General features: G+C 41.4%; 1 protein-coding gene across 2 annotated transcripts; it reads right to left on the bottom strand.

Moving 5' to 3' along the window:
- Window positions 1-1,438: 1,438 nt before the first annotated feature.
- On the bottom strand, window positions 1,439-19,501 carry SLC25A51 (solute carrier family 25, member 51). 2 transcript variants are annotated; one of them, XM_012721635.1, is made up of 2 exons: window positions 19,419-19,501; window positions 1,439-5,578 (listed from the first exon to the last, which is right to left on the bottom strand). In XM_012721635.1, the coding sequence occupies exon 2, from the start codon at window positions 5,535-5,537 to the stop codon at window positions 4,641-4,643; it is 897 nt and encodes a 298-aa protein (XP_012577089.1). In that variant the 5' UTR covers window positions 5,538-5,578; window positions 19,419-19,501; the 3' UTR covers window positions 1,439-4,640. The 2 variants fall into 2 exon arrangements, with proteins under 2 accessions (XP_012577089.1, XP_012577090.1); XM_012721636.1 differs by lacking the exon at window positions 19,419-19,501 and adding an exon at window positions 18,834-18,863.
- Between the last annotated feature and the right edge of the window lie 738 nt (window positions 19,502-20,239).

Raw genomic sequence — 20,239 nt, 5'->3', positions numbered from 1 at the left:
TCCTACCCAAATTCATACATTGAAGTCCTAACACCCAATGTGACATTATTGGGAGACCCGGCCTTCAGGTAAGTGCAATCATTGTAATAGGTAAGTACTGTGAATGGCACGCACGTGGCAACATAAGCACACACAGGGCTCAATCCTGCAAGCCTGAGCCAGCTGAGACCTGAAGCCTCAGTAAGCTTCTGGGTACATGGGGGGGGGGGGGCGGCGTGCTCCTGGCAGAGGAGGTGCAGGCTGGGAAGCACAGGGAACAGAAGTGCCGATCACTGGAGGCAAGAAACCACAGGGACTGCGGGGAGGGAGGGTAGATTTATCTGGAGATGACGAGGCAGAGTCGTGATCATTTTGTTAGAAAAATTACTCACAGGGCCCTCCCTGGTGGTGCAACAGGTTAGGGTACAGCACTGGGAGGCTATCCACAACCACTGCAGCTCGAATTCAATCCCTAGTCAGGGGACTGACAAGGGCGCAGCAGACCTCTCCTTTCTTCCCCGCCCTCTGCTCCCCGCAGCAGTGTACTTCGTCATTCTGCCTGTTCTGCTCCCCGCACTCTCTGGTGAATCCTCTCACCGCCCCTGCATCTCTGGCCTGTACCCCAGTTCTGTATGAATAAATAAATCTTTAATAAAAAAAAATTACAACAATGAGAAGGATGAATTGAAGGGAGATGAGAAGTTAGACTCACACTAGCAATTTCAGATGCTAACTGGACTTAGGAGCCAGTATCTTGGAGATGGAGAATGGGCTGCAGCCCCAATCTTTGCCTGTTACACCCTGATGAAAGCTCTCAGCAGTCTCCCTTACAGTGGCCACAGTCTCTCTTACAGTGGCCACTGCAGAGAACCACAATGGCATTTCACCAGGTGACATGCAAAACTGTCCCTTGATCAATTCTATCTACTCTATCACTAAGATGACTTTCTCCCCTCAACTGGGATTTTGGAAGTGTTCTATGGCAACTACTTCATCGCCTATCTGTTCATCAGTCAACATCAACCATTCCGATAGACACAAGTGAGCACATACACCAACAGCAGAGCTGCTAATTTCACATAGGCAAAGCAGAAAGGGCCCAGCTATGAAGATGAAAGTAGGTGTCAACACAGTGAAATAGCACCAGATCCAGCTTGGGGACAAACGTGACATCTCAGCAGAGATGGCTGGCGGCTGCGTTTACCAAGACAATTCATACTCCACAGGCAGGTTTGCTTGATTTGAGAAAAATATAAAATGCTTTGCAGTCAAGCTCTGTGGAAAATTCACTTATCTGAAACCCCTCCTGACAAGCCTAGACTGAGAGGGAAGGACTGATCCACCTACAGCTACCAGGGGAAACTGCCTGTCAGGGCTGTGCCAAGACTGATCGACTGATGGCCACACAAAAAGCACCAGGACGAGAAGCTAGCAGCTAAAGAGAAGACCGAATACGATGGACTTGAAAAAACTTTATTCCACACAGAATTACCAGAACAAAAGCACGTTAACTCTGAAACATAACATTTCATTTCAACTCAATCACAAAACTCAGTTATCAAACAGAAATAGCTTCGTGTGCTTACCCACTTTCCGCCGAGGGGACTTGAAAAAAAGCAAACAAGTAGAGGACACCTCCTCCCAATGTATTTTGGGAACTATTTAGGTGAGCAAATACTTACTATTAAGCAAAAAAGACAGCATTAAAAACAACAACTCCTCAAGTGTAGAGAAAGCCTATTCAAGTCTTTGATATGCATATATATGCACAATGAGAAAATAAATATTTAAATTGTGAAGAAACCCAGTCTGAGTTCCTACCCTCAGTCTCCTGTCTCGCCTTCAATCTGACAGCACAGCAGGCCCCTTCCACCGCAGTCCTTCAACAGTGAACCATCTCAAACGTCCCATTTACCACCCATTGTTTTCATTGTCGGATTCAGAATTTCAGGTCTCCAAAAATGATTATATGTACACAATTCTGTTTTATTGCACAGTTCACAATATATAGCAGGTGATTATAGAGCCAACCATAGGTAAGATGAATGTTGAGACATTCAAATGTCTCCAGCCATGAATGAGGCAAATAAAAACCTCAAACTTGCCAGCATGGAAAGGCTGTGTTTGTTCTGTGGGTGCAGTCCTGAGGGCTCATACCACCCCTAAGTGTGTGAGAGTCCGTAATGTATTTTTGGTGGCATCAGACAGGAAGTACAGGAGGCAAGAATGAAAATATCCCATGTCCACGAGCAGTCTGTGCCACCTATACACCAGAAAGGCTACTACTAAAGCTTTTCAAATAAATGATTTCATCATATTTGCCTTTTCAAAATTTGTACCATACTGGTTTCACACTGAAGGTAAGAACAGTAAGTAGAATGTCTTAGTAACACATTTTGAACTTATTTTAAAGTCCAGAGAAAGCTACTGGCTAACACAGTTCTTCTGAATTTTTCTATAAAATTTAAGAACTCTACAGGACAACATAAAGCTGTCCCTGGTAATATCTGCAGTTTGGTCTTTCTTCAAAAGCTGTAAAAAGTGACAAAGAAACCCAAAAATGTTAGGAGTTAAAACCATTTAAAATATTTATTGTTTTGAAATGCCACGTATTTGAGACAGCAGAAACCAAAGCACCTCTTTCAAATGCTCATGTCACACATCTCACAAAGTGCTTTAAAATTAGACTCCTAACATCTCCGTGGAGTGTACAGACAAAGGGAGCTCTGCAGAGACCCAGGGGCCGTTCCCAACGCAGGGCGTGACCCAGTCAAACTCACCTGCCTTGTGCCCTGTGCTGAGCACCCAGACACGCCCCGGAGTGTTCAGGGATACCCCCACACGCAAGTGAATGAGGGAGTTGGGCACCACAGCCCCTTAGTCATTCATTTCTGAAACTTAGCCTGCTTCAAATCCTGACTTGCATTATTTGGTGTTGTTTTCTATAACCCTTAGATCTATCTGCACCTTGGTTTCTAAAGTAAACTGTCGTTTCCAACACTCCACTGTCAAGCAGGCCTGTTATAAAGCTATTGAGTTTCATCACTGCCTGGCAAATGCTTAATGCTTCCTGATCCTTTACACTTGAAAGAAGCCATCCTGCATGTAGAGGTAAACATCTTTTTTTGGACTATCTGCTCAGAAACTGAGTAAACCACCAGTTGAGATGCTGATTTTATTTTGGTCAGTATGTGCATATGTTTATATGCAATTACCCAAAAGGATGAAGAACTGGAACTAGAAACCCTTACTACTCTGCCATACCAGATGCTGGAAAGCAATCTTAATAATATCATAGTCACCCACGTGGGTGTGTAAAGATAAACCACCTTTTCAGGATGTTTCACATTTTATTACTCAATTAGTCTGATCATGTTCTATCTGGAAAAATCACTTTAAAATCAGATTTACTTTTGATAAATTTTTGTTTGTCAGCTAAGGGGTAAGTATGATAATTACTACAACCAATTTCTACCATTTAAAATTAAATCTTATCCTCTTAGCATGTCCTGAGAGGACATGATCTGTCTTCTAATTTTAATAGAAAAATGGGTTCCCAAAATTCAAATAGACACCTCTATTTCCAAGAGTAAAGTTAAAAAGCTGACAGCTAACACCATAGAATAAAAGCCTTTGGGTCCACCACGCCCCCTTAACACATTTATAAACCAGGACACAAAAATCTGGGATTCTATTAACAGACTTCCAAAATAAGGCTTTGTGGAAGTGTTTCTGTTTTAAAAGGAGCATCAAGACAAGATACTTGATTGTGACAAACTATTATGCAGAGGAAAAAACCAAAACCAAAATTTCTTTGCTAAGTTGGTGATAAAGTTAGTCTAAACAAAATTTGATCTATATGCAATACAGAATGTAACAATGAAACATCTATAACAAAAATTTAGATCTCACCATCTTTTTGGCAATGAAGAAAGTGAAATTACTATTTTGGAAAGATTTAAGGTCACATTTGGAACTAAACAGAAAACCTTCAAGCCTAGAGAGTAAAGAGGAAACTTTCACTAGCTGTTTGAGTTCACCACAGCTAAACAGAAAGTCTGGAAAATGGCAATTACAACAGGTGTTTTGTTTTAAAATGAATACAAGCAATTTACTGTGAGATGACTATGCCTAGGCAAGCTGTTTTTCTCCTGTGTTCTGCTCCTCTCTTCTACTATATATGTTTAACAAAGACCTTTGCAACTCCTCCTAAGAGCCAAAAAGCAAGAAATGGAGTTACAGAAGTAAGCCTAAGAATTCATAGGGCTCTAAGAGTCTTTCCTACAGCTGGTCATAGCCATTTATGTTTCAATATAGAAGGTTTAAAGACTGGGGCGGGGGGGGAGGTGAAAGGGGGGTTTTCTATCTTGGCTATTAGTTTCCTTGTCAAAGGTTACCAGATAGACTGCCATTAACCAGGCTATAAGCCTAAAGTTCTCAGACGACTTGGAAAAAAAACCCAAAACCAAAAACCCTTAAATTTTCCTATTGAAACCTTTTATTCTGAATGTTGGTGCTTAAGGAAAACAGCTTTGCCCATAGTTCACTGTGCCCTGAATTTATGACACCAACATGTGTTTGGCCAATAAGGAACGAGGTCAATTGCATTCTTCCGAGAAGATCTACTCAGCTGAAAAATGGCACTTAACTGATGGTTTCTTTCATATAACCTTTAACAAGAACTCATAAGTCGCATTGATTATGCCCCAAGAGATGAGGGATCGGTGGTAATTCAGATGGGCACCTCTGAAAAGATTTGTCAGTTTCTTGTCCCGTTCTAGCCAGATTTTTCTGAAGACCTTGGGGAAAGACTGAAATTCCCCACCAATCTGAGACTGCATACGCGCTTTTACAACATTAATTGGAAAAAACAAGATTCCCAGCATGGCACCCAACAGACCTCCACAGATAAAATCATTGACCAAATGAGCACTGTGAGTCGTTGCAGTAGGCAGGTGCTCCTTAATGGGACCTCGAAGGCCAAAAAAAAAGACGTTGCTGAATCCATTTCGGAAAAGAACAGGCACCAAGCCTCGATAATACTCTCTAATTCCATGGCATTTCAGGGCCTTAAAAGCCTGATAGGTGTTTGTAAATTTGTCATGATGCTTGTGGTCCTGAAGCAATGTCTGAACTCTCTCCAGTGGAGTGAAAACAGCTTCTGTTGTCCCTGCAAGTACTGCCGCCATGCTCCGGATTGCAAACTCTGGGGTATTGACATGCTTGCGGAGAAGGCAAGATAAATCCTCGTACAGACCAAACATAAGTGCCAGTGTAGTTGTCTTCTGCATTAGTGGGGGCAGGATTCCACGATACAAGTTTCGAAATCCATCCCTCTTCAACTGAAGTATTGCATCCCTGGTTTTGATTCCATACAGCTGCTGCCGAAAGAGGACCTTTTGCATGGGATACGTGATTGCTACATTGTTGAAAGCTGCACAGCAGCCACAGAAGTAATGCTTTATTTCACCAACATGTGCGATATGAGGTGACAGCTCTTGATTTGAAGACGTCAGGAGTGACGGTGACCTCTTCTCATGCGCTTCTGAATCCATCATGTTGCTTAAGATCTTTCTTCTTCGTGAAGAATTATTTTAACCTACAAATAATAAATGACAATCGGTAAACCTTTATAGGTAGTGCTCAGTATTTCTTCAAAAACGTTTTCAGATGGCCACTGGAGGTTCCTGAGATCCTTTTAGGGATCCAGCAGGCCCTCCCTATTCCAGGCTATATGAGGTTGCGTTTTCTGCGTGTATATACTTCGACCAAAACAGCTTATCACCACCGACCAAATGAACATGCAAATAGGAGACACCACCCATCTTTTAAGCCAGCTGTTAAAGAGACTTAAAAATACAGTACAATACTCTTCTCAATTTTTTTGAAAATAGTTATTTTTCATTAAAATGTGATTTATGTTAACTGTAATCAGCTCATCACTGTCTTTTTTTTTTTTCATTCATTAATTATGTTTCCATGTCTTGGCTATTGAAAACAGTGCTGCGGTAATAACCATAGGAGTGAAGGTTTCTTTTGAACTTACTGTTTTTGTATCCTTTAGGTAGGTTTTCAGGAACTGCTGCATCATATGGCAGATCCACTATGGTCATTTTAAAGCAAGTAATTATTTAAAATTTTTGTCCAACTTAAAAAAAAAATCTCTATCCATGCATACAGAACTGGGGTACAGGCCAAAGGCACAGGGGAGGTGAGAGGATTCACCAGTGACAGAGTGGGGAGCAGAACAGGCAGATGGATGAAGTACACTGCTGAGGGGAGCAGCGGGCGAGAAAGAAGAGGTCTGCTAAGCCAAAAGTGTCACCTCTTGGGCTGGGATCAAACTCGCACTGAAACGGCTGTGGCTGGCTCGCAGCTGCTCCACCAGGAAGGGCCTTGTTCCAATTTTTAACGTCATGAGTATTAAAGCTACACAAAGAAGGTTTCTTTGGGGCGCACAATAATTTTTAAGTGTAAAGGGGTGCTGAGGCCAAAACATGTGAGCACCATTGCAGAGTTCATAAATATTGCCTACACCACAGAATGGCATTTACCATCAGCCTTCTGAAACAGATTCAAAGTCCGTCATGAGAAATAAAGTAGCAAAGCATGAAGCATCCATTCTAGGCCCCTCATTAAACTGCTAGAGATCCAAAGGCAAGGAGCGTGCAATCCAACAGGAGATGCTGCCACAGAACAATTGTTACACGGTGGGAGACCTACTATGCACTGTGGGTCATAAGGAAGGACACCGGGCGTGATTCTTGGGAGGTGGGCGCTGGCAGAATGCTATCGCGGGAGGCCTGCAGGTATGTACTATGCACTGTATTTTCATAAATTTAATTCTCAGCTCCATAATATAAACACTTTCTCCAGTTTTACAAAAGAAGAAAGCAACACCCTATTCCAAGGTACAGCAAGTCACATATGGAGCTGGCGTAACGAAACCCTGACTCCAGGGTTTATGTCCCCGTCATACCACAGATGCAATGACTTTTTGGAGCTGCTTGGGACAAAAAAAGAGAAGCTACACTAGACCTTAATGAACAAGATTCAAAGCTAAAATACAAAGGCTTATCCTACTGAAACTAAAGCAAAGTTTTTACCCCTGGAAGACATAAAAAATATCGCAGTCATGTGAGTCTAGTCCCTGCAATCACAAAGATCCACAGAGATGGATCATCTAGAACAATTCCTATTTCCCAGAGACCAGTCCCAGAAATCACCTCATTTGGGGATTAAATGGTAATTCGATTATATATTAGATCTCTCAAGCTAAATATTTTTAAAATATTTATGTATGTATGTATGTATGTATGCATGCATGCATGCATGCATGCATGCATGCATACAAGAACTGGGGTGCAGGCCAGAGGTGTGGCGTTGAGAGTAATCACCAGACAGAACAGGGAGCAGAACAGGCAGATCAATGAAGTAACACTGCTGAGGGGAGCAGCGGGCAAGACAGCAGAGGTCTGCTGTGCCATGTCGGTCAGCTCCCTGGCTGGGGATAGAAGTCGGTGCTGCAGTGGCTGTGGCCAACTTCACAGTGCTGTGCTTTAACCCTTGTGCCACCAGGGAGGGCCCTCAAGTTAAATATCTTAAAATTGATTTTCATTCTGAAACATTAAAAGACCACATTTAAATATAGCTCAGCAACAACAAAAAATTAAGTTACCTAAAAACTGAGCAAAGGATTTAAATACATTTCTCAAAAAAAAAAGAGAGAGAGAGTGAGAGAGAACCCTTGCTGGTCGTTTAAAGCACAGCACTAGGAAGCTATTGCAGCCACTGCAGCATGAGTTTGATCCCCGGCCAGGGAGGTGACCCATACACATGGCAGACCACTCCAGACCTGCCCGCTGCTCCCCTCAGCAGTGTACTTCAGGCCATCTGCCTGTTCTACTTCCCACACTTGTGTTTGGTGAATCCTCTCACACCCCCCTGCACCTCTGGCCTGTACCCCAGTTCTGTATGCACAAATAATTTTTTTTTTAAAAAAAGGGATAAACTAGTGGCCAACAAGCATATAAAGACATTTAAATTATAAATCAGATAAATACAAATCAAAATCACAATGAGATTACTATATACCCATTAGGTTGGCTACTGGGGGGTGGGGGAGAATAACCCAGAAAGTAAGTTGGTAGGAATACAGAGAAGCTAGAACTGTTGGTAGAAATATAAATGATGTAACCACTATAGAAAGTAGTACGGTAGTTCTTTATAAAAATAAACATCAGGGCCTGCCTTGGTGGCACAAGGGGTTAAATCTCAGCACTATGAAGCTATCCATAGCCACTGCACCACAAGTTCAATTCCTGGTCAGGGAACTGACCTATACGGCATAGCAGACCTCTCCTGTCTCACCCACTGCTGCCCTCAGCAGTGTATTTCAGTAGATCTGCCAGTTCTGCTCCCCACTGTCTCTGACGAATCATCTTATACCCCGCCCCCCTTCCACACACACCTCTGGTCTACTCCCAGCTCCTATATGCATAAATAAAATCTTAAAAAAAAAAAAAACTTAAAAATCAAACTATCTTTTGATCAAGCAATCCCACTTCTAAGTTTACATGCAAAAAGAATTGAAAACAGAATCTCCAAGAGATATTAAACATCCACATTCATGGCAGCACTAATCACAATAGCCAAAAGGGGGAAACAGCCTAAATGTCCACCCATGTATGAATACATAAACTAAATGTGGTATATGCATACAATGGAATACTGTACTTCCTTTGAAAGGGGACTCTTATCACGTGCTGCAATATGGATGAAACTTGGGGACATTAAGCTAAGTGAAATAAACCAGTTATGAAAGGTCAAATATTGTATGATCCCATTCACATAAAGTACCTAAATTAGTAAAATTCACAGAGAAAGTAAATAGTGGTTACCAGGAGTCAGAGAAAATACAAAGGGAAACTTATTTAATGGGTATAGTTTCAGTTGTGCAAGGAAAAAAATTTCTGGAGAGCTGTAAAGCATACTTAACAGTATCAAACTGTATACTTAAAGATTACTAAGGTGGTAAATTTCATGTTGCATTTGTTACCTTTTAAAAATGACCGCATGTAAGGAATTCAATGGTAAATGAATAAGACAAAACAGATCAGATGAACCACCAGGACCAAAACTCCCTAGTCGTACTGGACAAACAGTGCTGTAAAATGTCACACATTCAGGACAAAAGATGTCAAAGAGAAATGTACTGCATGAAAGCAGAGTACAGAGCTGAGGCAGAAAAGATTCAAGAAAGCATCAGTTTTAAGGAACCTGTATATCAGCAGGAGCCACACACTGTAATAATGCAACACAATGAAACAAAGACCTGTAACAATCATGTTTCCTTCTAAAAATATAGCCTAAGGGGAAAATTATCATGGCAGGACAAAATAATGCTCTTCATTTAAAAGGCTGAATATAATAAAAACCAATTACTCAACAATAGTCAATGCATAAATGAAGATGGATCTGTCTGGATGGCATATAGGTTTTTTAAATAAAGGGCTATCGAGGGTTGATTTATTAATTTTAATTTTTTTGAGTTAATGAAAATCAGCACTGAGTCCTTTTTTAATCAATAAACAGAATTAAGGGAAAAAAGTAAGGAGACTACTTTTTACTGACATGAAACATTATGACACAAGCTAAAACGAGTTGCTAGTATTTTCTAATTTCATATGCTTTTCCTACTTTATATTGTTCAAGTTAAATGTGTCCCAATTTGTTCAATGCTGTTCAAAAGTGAGAGACATGACACTGATGAAAGGTCAACAGCGACAGATGAGATAGCTCCAAACTGCTTTATCGCTTTCAGGCTGTTTCCACACAACACCCTAGGTGAATGCTATATGCCCTAATGCTATTTAGGCATTACAGTGAGCACTACAATCAGAGCTGGTTCCATAACTGTCTTCCCTTTTGTTTCATTCCTCCCTAAGTTGTCAATAAAAATGTTTTTTAAGGGGCCTCCCTGGTGGGGCAAAGCCTCAGCACTATCAAGCTATTGCAGCCACTGCTACAAGAGTTCCATTCCTGGCCAGGGAGCCGACTCACATGGTCTTGCCCACTGGCCCCTCAACAGTGTATTTCAGTAGCTCTATCTGCCTGTTCTATTCCCACCCTACTGTCTCTGGTGAATTCTCTCACCACCACCCCCACCTCCAGCACACACCCCAGTTCTTGTATGCATAAATAAATAAAAATAAATCTTTAAAAATGCTTTCAAGGCCCTCCCTGGTGGCGCAACAGGTTAGGACGCAGCATTGCAAGCTGGCTACAGCAGCTTCAGTGGGAGTTCAATCCCAGGAGGTGACCACATGGTGTGGCAGACCTCTCCTGTCCCACCAGCTGCTCCCCTTAGCAATGCACTTCATTGATCTGCCTGTTCTGTTCCCCGCTCTGTCTCTGGTGAATCTTCTAACTGCCCCTGCACCTCTGGCCTGTACCCAGTTCTGTATATATAAATAAATGAATCTTTAAAAAAAAATTTTTTAACAAAAATAAGTAAATAAATAATGTTTTGAGAGGGCCCTCTCTTGTGGCGCAGTGGGTTAAAGCACAGCACTAAGAAGATAAAGTCACTTCAGCACGAGTTTGATCCTCGCCCCAGAGGTGTTCCACATGGTGCAGCAGACCTCTCCTGACCCGCCTACTGCTTCCCCTCAGCAGTGTACTTCATCAATTGGCCTGTTCTACTCCCAGCTCTGTCTCTGGTAAATTCTCTCACCACCCCTGCACTCTGGCCTGTACCCCAGTTGTGTGCATAAATAAGTAAATCTTTAAAAAAATGTTTTGAGAGGGCCCTCCCTGGTGGCGCAGCGGGTTAAAGCACAGCACTGAGAATCTAAAGCTGCTTCCGCATGAGTTCGATTCCCGCCTGCCCCAGAGGTGACCACATGGCGTGGCAGACCTCTCCTGACCCGCCCGCTGCTCCCCTCAGCAGTGTACTTCGTCGATCTGCCTGTCTGCTCCCCACTCTGTCTCTGGTGAAGCCTCTCACTGCCCCTGAGCCTCTAGCCTGTACCCCAGTTCTGTATGCACAAATAAATAAATCTTTAAAAAAAAATGTTTTGAGAAAAGTGGATGACTGGATTAAAAAGATGTGGTGCATATACACAGTGGAATATTACTCAGCAACCAAAAAAAACACATGCCTTTTGCAGCTGGAAAAGATCATGCTTAGTGAGATAAGCCAGAAAGAAAAGGAAAAATACCACATGGCTTCACTCATAGCAAGAGTATAAAGGACCGGGGAGAAAATAATATTAATTAACAACTGTATACCAGAGACATTTTATAGGGGTGGAGTGGAGAATGGGATCAAAAATGGTGGGGGGAGGGAAGTACACTGGACTATGGTGATGGCACACTGGTGATTTGGGGATGGGAAGCCCACGGGGATTACAACTGAGATGGAGAAAGGCACAAAATGATGTAAAAATAAACCATTATATTATTTTTAAAAAATGTTTTGAGAAAAACTATGTCTTATATTTGCTTTATTATAACACTGTCAAGAATCCCATTCACTTCTGCTGGGAATTTCTTCTCCTTTCCCTGCTTTTATACTGGTCCCCCAGAACACAAAGAATAAAATCCAGCCAATTTATTAAACTCTAGGCAGTCCTAGGTGTCAGAAATTAGTGAGAAATAAGGACCCTGGCCTCAGGGAAATAGGTCAAGTAAATAATCAGACCACAGTGTGATAAATGCAATCATACAGGCAGTACAAAGGAGAGACAATAATTGTCTGAAGGGAATGACAGAACAGGATATAACCTCTGGGCTGGGCTCTGAATGCTGAATAGGACTTCATATGTACACAAGGCCAAGCATATTTTACCAGAGTAGCAGCACTGGCTAAGGTAAAAATCTTGTCAAAAGAGCAGTGGTGAGTGAGGCATGTGCATACATGTAAAAAAAAAAATGTAACCCAAAATAAAAATAATAATAATAAATTCCTCAAAGAGAAAAAAAAAGGTTGGAATAAATTTAGAGACAGTGTGGCGTGAATTATTGATTATTCTTCTTTTGTGTGTGTATCTTTTCAAAGTAATATACTGCTTTTTATATGTCAAAAAAAGAAACACAAGTGAAGGGTTGTATTGAGAGAGCAAGTGTAATTCTAATAAATACATTTTTCAAAGTGTTTAAAAAAAAAAGGGCAGTGGTATTCTACTCTTGAAGGATTACTACAGTTTATACTGCTGAGCATAGTGTTGGTGGGACCTGATGAGTTGCAAATGAGTTGGCACTCCTATTAATAAAAGACCCTTGGGAAAATCCCAAGACTCTCTGACACTACTATGTGTGATTTTTTCTTTCTCATGTGAAACAAATGAAAACAAAAGATCTTCCTAATAAGTATGCTACACCAAGATCGATGTGCCTTTTTCCAGAAGAGACTACAATAAGAAGAAAATGTATCTCTGCACCATCTATGACCCAAAGCTTCTTTGTATGGAGTTCAAGCTGACTTGCTATTACATTTCTATTAGAAAAGATAAGCTTGCCCTCAGTTAGGAAGAACTGTCACTGGCTAACACTAAACCAGGCTGTCCTAAAGAAGGTAGTATCAGGGGTCAGGACACTACTCCCCACTAAGTCACTTGGTTAAATCTACAGCTTGACAGTAGCAGGACTCCCACTTTTTATTGTTACCCCCATTAACAGGGGAGTCAGGCCCCTAAAACACTGTTCATGTGAAGAAACCTCAGGTGGCAGAGGGGCTTCAAGCAATGGAACTACATTTGCATGCTGCTTACCACTATCATGGGTGGGGAAGAAAGGGGCAGTAGAAATCTGTCTCCTGATGTTCTTATATTTTGTTTCACTGTAAAATTTCTAAATTTATCTAAAAATATCTAAATTTAGATAATTTAGAGAACCTCAGAGAAGCTCTAACTTTTACTATGAAGTCACCTGTATGCTCAACTGAGAGAAGCTGGATTCCTTGGAGTTAGGCTGCATGTAGATCCAATAAAACAAATGAAGCATTTTAAATGAAAATTCACAAAAAGAAATGTGTGTGTGTGTGTGTGTGTGTGTGTGTTTTAAGAGAAAAAACAAGCCATCCAATTAAAATACCCAAACCGCCCTTCTTCAGGCTCACTGTGCCAGCTCAGATCCTCTGCACCTCTGGATGGAATCTTTGTGAAAGTATGTCCAGGGCTGCCTCTAGTCAGTCAACCTCACTCTCAACTGTCGTCCCTCCCCATCTATGCATCATGTAAAGATACACAGACCTGAAAAACAAGCAAGATGCACTTGCAACCTTCTATTAAGAGCAGAGTTATGAAAAGTTACATACTATTCTAGCCAATGGCTGTACTATATATAATACATCCTGTTTCCCATTTGGTTTGGTTTGGTTTGGTTTTTGCTGCTTTAAACAAGTTATTCCTGTAAACACTCATTTTTTGGCCTGATTTATAAAATTTCTTTGTATATAAATTATAATTCTACCAACATTAAAGAGTAAAATTATTACTGTGTGATGGCAAATACTCCCTTATGTGATCATTTTTGTCATACAGAAGTTTTTTAATTCAGATAGTAAATTATCAATCCTGTCCTCTAGATTTTGAACCATAAGTTCTTACTCTAAAACTATAAACAAGGAACCCATACTTCCTTCCATAATATAATTTCTAGTTTCACTTGTCAATTATACTGCAATCTTCCTCTCTGGAATTTCAGTTTAAGCTGAGGAGCTCTGCCAGACTCACAGGTATTTGCATTCATTTCTAGTCCAGCAGTAGCCTAAGAAATCTTTTTTAGTACCAAGTGGCTTGAACCTGTGTAGCATCAGAACAGATTTCCGTATCTGGCAGGGATTCCCACACTGCCTCTCTTATCAGAATTCTCCATTTTCCTACCTTTCACACTTTTCCAGGAAAACTGTGGTATATTTGTCACATTTCTCAGAAAAATCTTATTGGTATTTTACCATGGAATTGATTTTTAAAGATCATAAATTTCAATACCTTACTTTATCAGCACACAATGTCTTGTATCTTTTTGTAATTTCAGTATTTAGTTTTTCATTATAGACCTTGTAATTTTTTAATCTAGATATCTTAATTTTTAATCACCTATTCCCTTCTAATTTTCTAATGGCTAAAAACTCTACCAATTCTTGTATATTATAGTTAAAACCAGTCAACTTACTATTTCTGTTTAGTTTATTTGCTTCAATATCCACAATGTAATATCACAAATAATTCTGCTTTTTAAAAAAAAAATCTTCCTTTCTATCTGATAAAAGTGGCAAATACTTCCTGAACAACATTAAATTATGGTTATAGCGAAGACGCTTACATTTTTTTCTTAACATTTTATGGGTATTTTTCTAGGTATCACCAGTAAATATGAAACACACTATTTCCCTAAATATTAAATGGCTTCTAGTTTGAGAAACAAGAATCTCATCACCTACATGTTCATAATCCAAATCCTAGCAGTTTCATGTTTATAAAGGGCAACAAATCATGACACAAAAACACTCACATATAAATGCATGAAGTGAAGCATGTCCTCCCAGTGCTATCATATAATTTCATCTGAAGACAATGCTACCCAACCCAAACTTCACTGTCTTCATGTTAAGACTCAGTATAGCTGCAGTTATAATTTAAGCTCCCAATGAGCTAGTTACTAGGGAATTATGTTATTAATTTCATCTTTCTAATACTAATAATTAACAGACAATAAGGCCTCTTAAGAGAGTTTTCATATACTGGAAGGGAAAATAAATTTATTACTGTTTTACTGAAGTTCAACAACCTCCATCCCTTCCTACCACCATTAAGTCTATTTTGAACTTTGGTCAAATATGTTTAGGAAACTGCTAAGAAGAGTTATAACTAACTGCCTGGATTTAAATCCTGGCTCACCTAGATGTCTGCTGTGGCAAGTTACTCAATGTTTCTTTGCTGTGGTTTCATTCCTTGTAAAATAAGGATGCTAGTTCATATGCTGGTTCAACTGAATTAAAAATTGTATCGCAACCAGGGGTGTCGTCTAGAGCACATTAGCCACTCATCAAGGGTGAAATATTACCATGTCTTTTCTGATGTATTTACTAGGTGTGTGTATTAGCATACTACTGATAATTACTCACTCTAGTAATGTAGGGATGAGTCCTACTTGACCAGCGTGAAATATTATTTTACAGTATCACTAAGTATCATTTGCTAGTATTTTAAAGTTTCACATCAAATTTTCAATTTTAGTACTATTTCAATGTCCAAGTTCAGGCACCGATGTTCTGCTGGTTTTGTAAAAAAAGATGCTGTGATTTTTTCCTTCCTTATGCTGGTGATTAATCTAAAATTATGAAAGTTATCCTATCTTTGAAAGTTAAAAGAATTCAACAGAAACACCATCTAGGAACAGTGTTTTGGGAGATGGAGACTTTTTAATAACTTCCTCAATTTTTTTCATTGTTATAGGTTTATTAGGTTCTCATTTCTGGAGACAATTTTGTAGATGAATTTCCTTTAAAAAAAAAAAAGGCTGGTTTGGTGTTTTAAAGCATTTGCTTTTTAAAAATAGACTTCAAAATCTTCTGTACTTGTATCGCATTTCTTTAATGTTGAGGCTAGCCAATTCATCTAATTTACATTCCCTCCACCCCAGCAAAGTACCAGCTCTTGAAATGACCGATTTTACTATTTTCCATAGATGATTGTTTTTCTTTACTTGTTTCATAATTTGAATTGTTAAGTCTACGTATTTTTCTCTGAACAAAACTTTTATTACTACTTTTAATGAGACTTTGAAGAATTTTGTCAAATCAAAAGTTACGTTGCCATCTGTGCAATCTCCTTGCCACAGTGGCTTTGATGTGGGATTATACATGCTCCTGTCCGGAGCCCCAGCCTATTTTGGATTTTGGCTTTATGCATCTCATATTGTTGCTATGAACAGAAGAGCACCTCTCTACTGGCCCACAGGAAAGATGGATAGATAGATCCTGATATCTGGTACCTGTTCTCTGGTCTCTAAAGGTTCACCAACAAAATCTTAAACTGACAGTCATCAGTGTGAAAACAAAGCAGGAGCAGGAAGCTGAGCTCGCCAACCTGCATAAAAACTTGTTTGAGGTTTTCTGCTCACAACAGGGCACTAATCATACATGCACAAGAGTCTGAAATGTCTAGGCGCAGTGACAAGTTTAGCCAGTGACAGAAAAATGAAATAGCGACTCCTAAAAGCAGTCTTCTTTCTGCCAGATCATGCCAAATAAATCTGTGAGGGAAAGAAATGAGAACATACAGTGGCCATATTATAGTAAGAAATGTAAAGAATGTCCATTTTACCCTGAAACGTCAGCCTACTCTAAAAGGATTTTCTAGCATAGATATGAGAAAGTTGTAGCTCTGAGATCTAACTGTAATTTCCGTGGTCTGATCAGCAATTCTGGAAAAGCATTTTTGCAAAAAAGCCAAACCAACTTCCTTCTTCATATCTAGCCATACATAGTTAGTACTTTATAGAACAATAAACCAAGTAGCAGTAACAGTGGAAGGTTCAGTTTTTGAAACTGTAACCTGTTGCTGAATATACTGTGTTAATTCATCTTTCAACAGTTGTTTCCCTCAAGCTACAAATTATGTATGACAGCATTTGTTTACACACCATTTTTATGGATGTACTATATCTCTTTTGGGAAGCAATTTCTAAAAACCCACAAAGCCACAGCTTTTAACTGTTTAAAACAGACCTCATACCTATTATATTGAGTGCTCCTAACCAAGCAAAGAAAGTTGTTATTTTTAGTTTAAAAAAAAATACTATAGATGTCTTGAGAAAGTTTGCCAGGGCACAAAGTTTGATCACCATAATCACTTCTGACTTGCAGCTCAAAGGCTGAGTTAACAGTTCTTAGAAATACTGCACTTTATCAGTCTGACATTAGCCAACATGTAATGAACAACTTAGCACAAAAATACTTTATAGCTAGATTATTTCTGCTCTTCTTCTGTTTCAGCATGATGTTAAAATCAACAAAAATATTCAGACTAGAGACACCTGACCCCTTACATTTACATCAGATTGGGGCAGCAACCCTGTCCTGACTGACCCCTTAGGAGAGGGGTCTCTAGGCAGATTACAGGACCAAAGTGCATAACCTAGGAAGAGGACCCTGTGTCTGCAAGGTTGCTAGTCAACAGTGCCAAGAGCTCCTGCTACCCCAGTCACCAGACAATGGCTTGGTTCCCACCACTAAGGGTGGAGACCTCAGGTGGAGGGAGACCTGGGGGAGGGGCCCATTCCACAAGCTCTGGGAATGGTGCTCACTCCACAGAACTTCTTAGATGCTATGGCATACAACTGTCAGGCCAATGGCAGGCCTCCCACTCCCAAATTTCACATTTAAACTACCTTGATTACACAACATGCTGGAACAATTTATGAATATATTAAAATTTCCTTTTCATATACTGAACACATAACATTTTAATTCTAAAGTCTTTTAACTATACACGTGTCTTGAAAACAGAAACTAAGTTATTTGCGCTCAAGCAACACAATTTTGTCCATATTCATTTTTAGAGGAATGTTACTTTCATTACAAAATTTCAGAATCAAATCACTTTATTAGTTTGTCATGACTCCTTTATGAAGGTTACTGTTATTAAACAGGTAACTGCTAACAGAAGTTAGTCACTTATTGGCCACTGTTCTGAGCGAACTTTGTAAAGAAATTTTAAGAATATTATCGTTCTTAAAAAAAATTGGCCTGAAAAGAGCAAAAAGGAAGGTTATGAAACCTTTCTAGATTTCACAGATTTAAAGTTTTCCTTTCAGTTTTATGTTAGCCAAGAATGGCATGAATAGATCATTAATTTAGCAAGAGAAGGAAGGGTTCAGTAATCTGGGGCAATGGAGTTTACAATTGTGCATGTTTTCACCATTAAAATGGCTTTTTTTTTCTTTTGCTGAACTGATCTCTATAAATTCTGGTTAATTCCTTGCAATTTATTGCAGAATTTATCTGTCATAATTTTACACTTGTAAAATTTTACCTGAAACTCAACCTATCTCAACCTTAGAAAGTAACGTTCATGAAGTTTACTTTCAAGTAACTCCAAGTGTCAAACTTTTAACACTCACTGTAATTTACAGTCTACATGGATAAGCAAGACCCAGATGTGACCTCAGCACAAAGGTCTTTGTGCAAAAACTGGGGAGAAGGCCATTTTAATTCTCAAAGGATGTGAACTCCCACAAGTCAACAGGCCTGAGTCAGCATTCAGAACAAAATAAGCTGGATTCTAGCCCTAGTTACCAAGTTATTTTGCTGCTTAAAATACAAAGCAATGCCTATAACTTAAAGATTCACTTTTCTGGGCTTAATTTACTCTACCAAAGACAAAACAAAGTCCACTCCTTCTGGAAATTAAGTCTGATTCCACCCACCCCCCCAAAATACACAAGGTGAGTCCAGAGACAAAGCGTCTTGTGCTCTAGAACCTTTCGGTTTTATGGACTCCTCTCACCGAAAAGTCGTAAGAGGTTCAAACCAGCAGATTCTTTGCTTAACGGTAGATAAACAAGTGGAAATTAAGACCCACTGTGCAGTGCTGTACCGAACAACATACAGGTTATACTGCTGAAAGGGTAAACATAACTGGGATCGAGATGCTCTACCTTGCTACACTTACCACCAAATAACTGGTTCAGCGACTGAGAACTAAGAACGCCGCCTGTGACTCCTCACCACCAAGATCACCACTACCACCACCCCAGCCCACCAGCAAAAGCCTCAGACAACGGAATTTTCTACAGCACGATGCAACATGGTGTCGCAGCCTTGCCTGGAGTATGGCTCAACTTACCGTTCTCCAGGCATCCATCCACTCTATCTGTGCGCAGGGAAACTGAAGGGGCTGGGCAAAACGGCCTAGACGCCTCCCTCTCCGACATGCAACTGTCAGGGATTCAGAAATCCCTGACCCCGAGGAGCAGGGGCCCTTTCGCGTTCCAGCGCCTCCAGCTTCGCCCTCCTCCCGCGCCGGCAAAGCCGGGCTCCTCCCCGCTCTGCGGTTCGTGCGCGCCGGGGACGCGCCCGACTGAAAGCACAGCCCCCCTCGCTTGAAAGCCTCGCCCCAGCAACGAGACGGCGCCTCCAGGCCAGCACGGCGGCAGGCTGGAGAGCCGGGAGCCACGCGAGCGGCGGACCAACCCCGCGCGAGCTACCTGCCCCGGCGCCCGCCGCTGCGGGCCCCACCAAGGACCCGGCGCGCGTGAGCAGCTGGGCGCGCCGGAGGCGCAGTGCGCGCGCGAAGAGGAGCGGGCCGCAGCGGCCGCGCTACAAGGCCAGCGCTGGGCGGCCTCCTCGGACCCTCCTTCGTGCTTCCACCCTCTCCACGCAGAGACCGGGGAAGCCCGGTGCTTTCCTGTCGCCCACCATCCGCACTCACCCATTGCCGCGGTCCTCCGGCTCCAAGCCTGCCAACCGCTCGCCCGCAGGTCGAGCCCGCGAGCCCGCCAGCCTGCACCCGCGCAGGCGCAGACCTTGACTGACCCCCGGTGCGCGGGGCGGGGCGGGGCGGGACGTGACGCGCTCAACGCCGCCGGGGCCGAGTCACGTGAGAGCGACGCTGCTTCTCGGACTCTCCCTACAGCTGCAGAGAGTTAGGTGATTCAGACCCAGTGCACCTGTCCGCCTCTTGGCGCGGGCAGGTAAGGGAGCACACCTTACGTCTGCCAAAAATCTTTGGGGACTCATCATTCATAATCTCCTGGCCTTAGTGCCCTACGGTGGCTTCACCGTGCCAGAAAAAAAAAAAGCCAGCGCGTTCTTTGGCTTGCAGCCTGCGGAAGGACCAGCGGGAATCTAGTTGGAGGCGAACGTTGAAGATTTGAAAGGGTCTCCCATCTAACTCCCCTTTGTAATCTCGGTTAGATTTCACCCAACGCCGAGCAGCCTTCACTGCCACGATTCAGAGAATACCTGGTGTGTGCTTTGAGTCATACCATACAGATAACTCGCAAACCCTGTTTCTTACCAACCTCAATCAACTTGAGGGTCTTCAGATGGCAGTGCGCCAAGCTAATGACCTGGAGCCCTGAGTCTGGTCGCGAAGACTTGACAATTCCTGGAGCATTCATTGAGAATTACTGGTCCCTGAGCCTGAAATCCCTATCTGAAAAAGTAATACCTGCTTGTCATGCATCCCTCAGCCCTCCTAAAAATAACTAGAAATAATGCTCTGACTGCAACTTGTAAACTGGAAGGTAC

This window comes from Condylura cristata, unplaced genomic scaffold (assembly GCF_000260355.1).
Source record: "Condylura cristata isolate star-nosed mole 26May11 unplaced genomic scaffold, ConCri1.0 scaffold00006, whole genome shotgun sequence".
In the NCBI taxonomy this organism is placed as follows: domain Eukaryota; kingdom Metazoa; phylum Chordata; class Mammalia; order Eulipotyphla; family Talpidae; genus Condylura; species Condylura cristata.
Note: the sequence above shows the minus strand (reverse complement) of the source record. Positions and strands in the feature narration are given on the sequence as shown.

Coding starts and splice junctions, on each gene's coding strand:
- SLC25A51 (XM_012721635.1), bottom strand. CDS start 5,537: ATGATGGATTCAGAAGCGCATGAGAAGAGGTCACCGTCACTCCTGACG.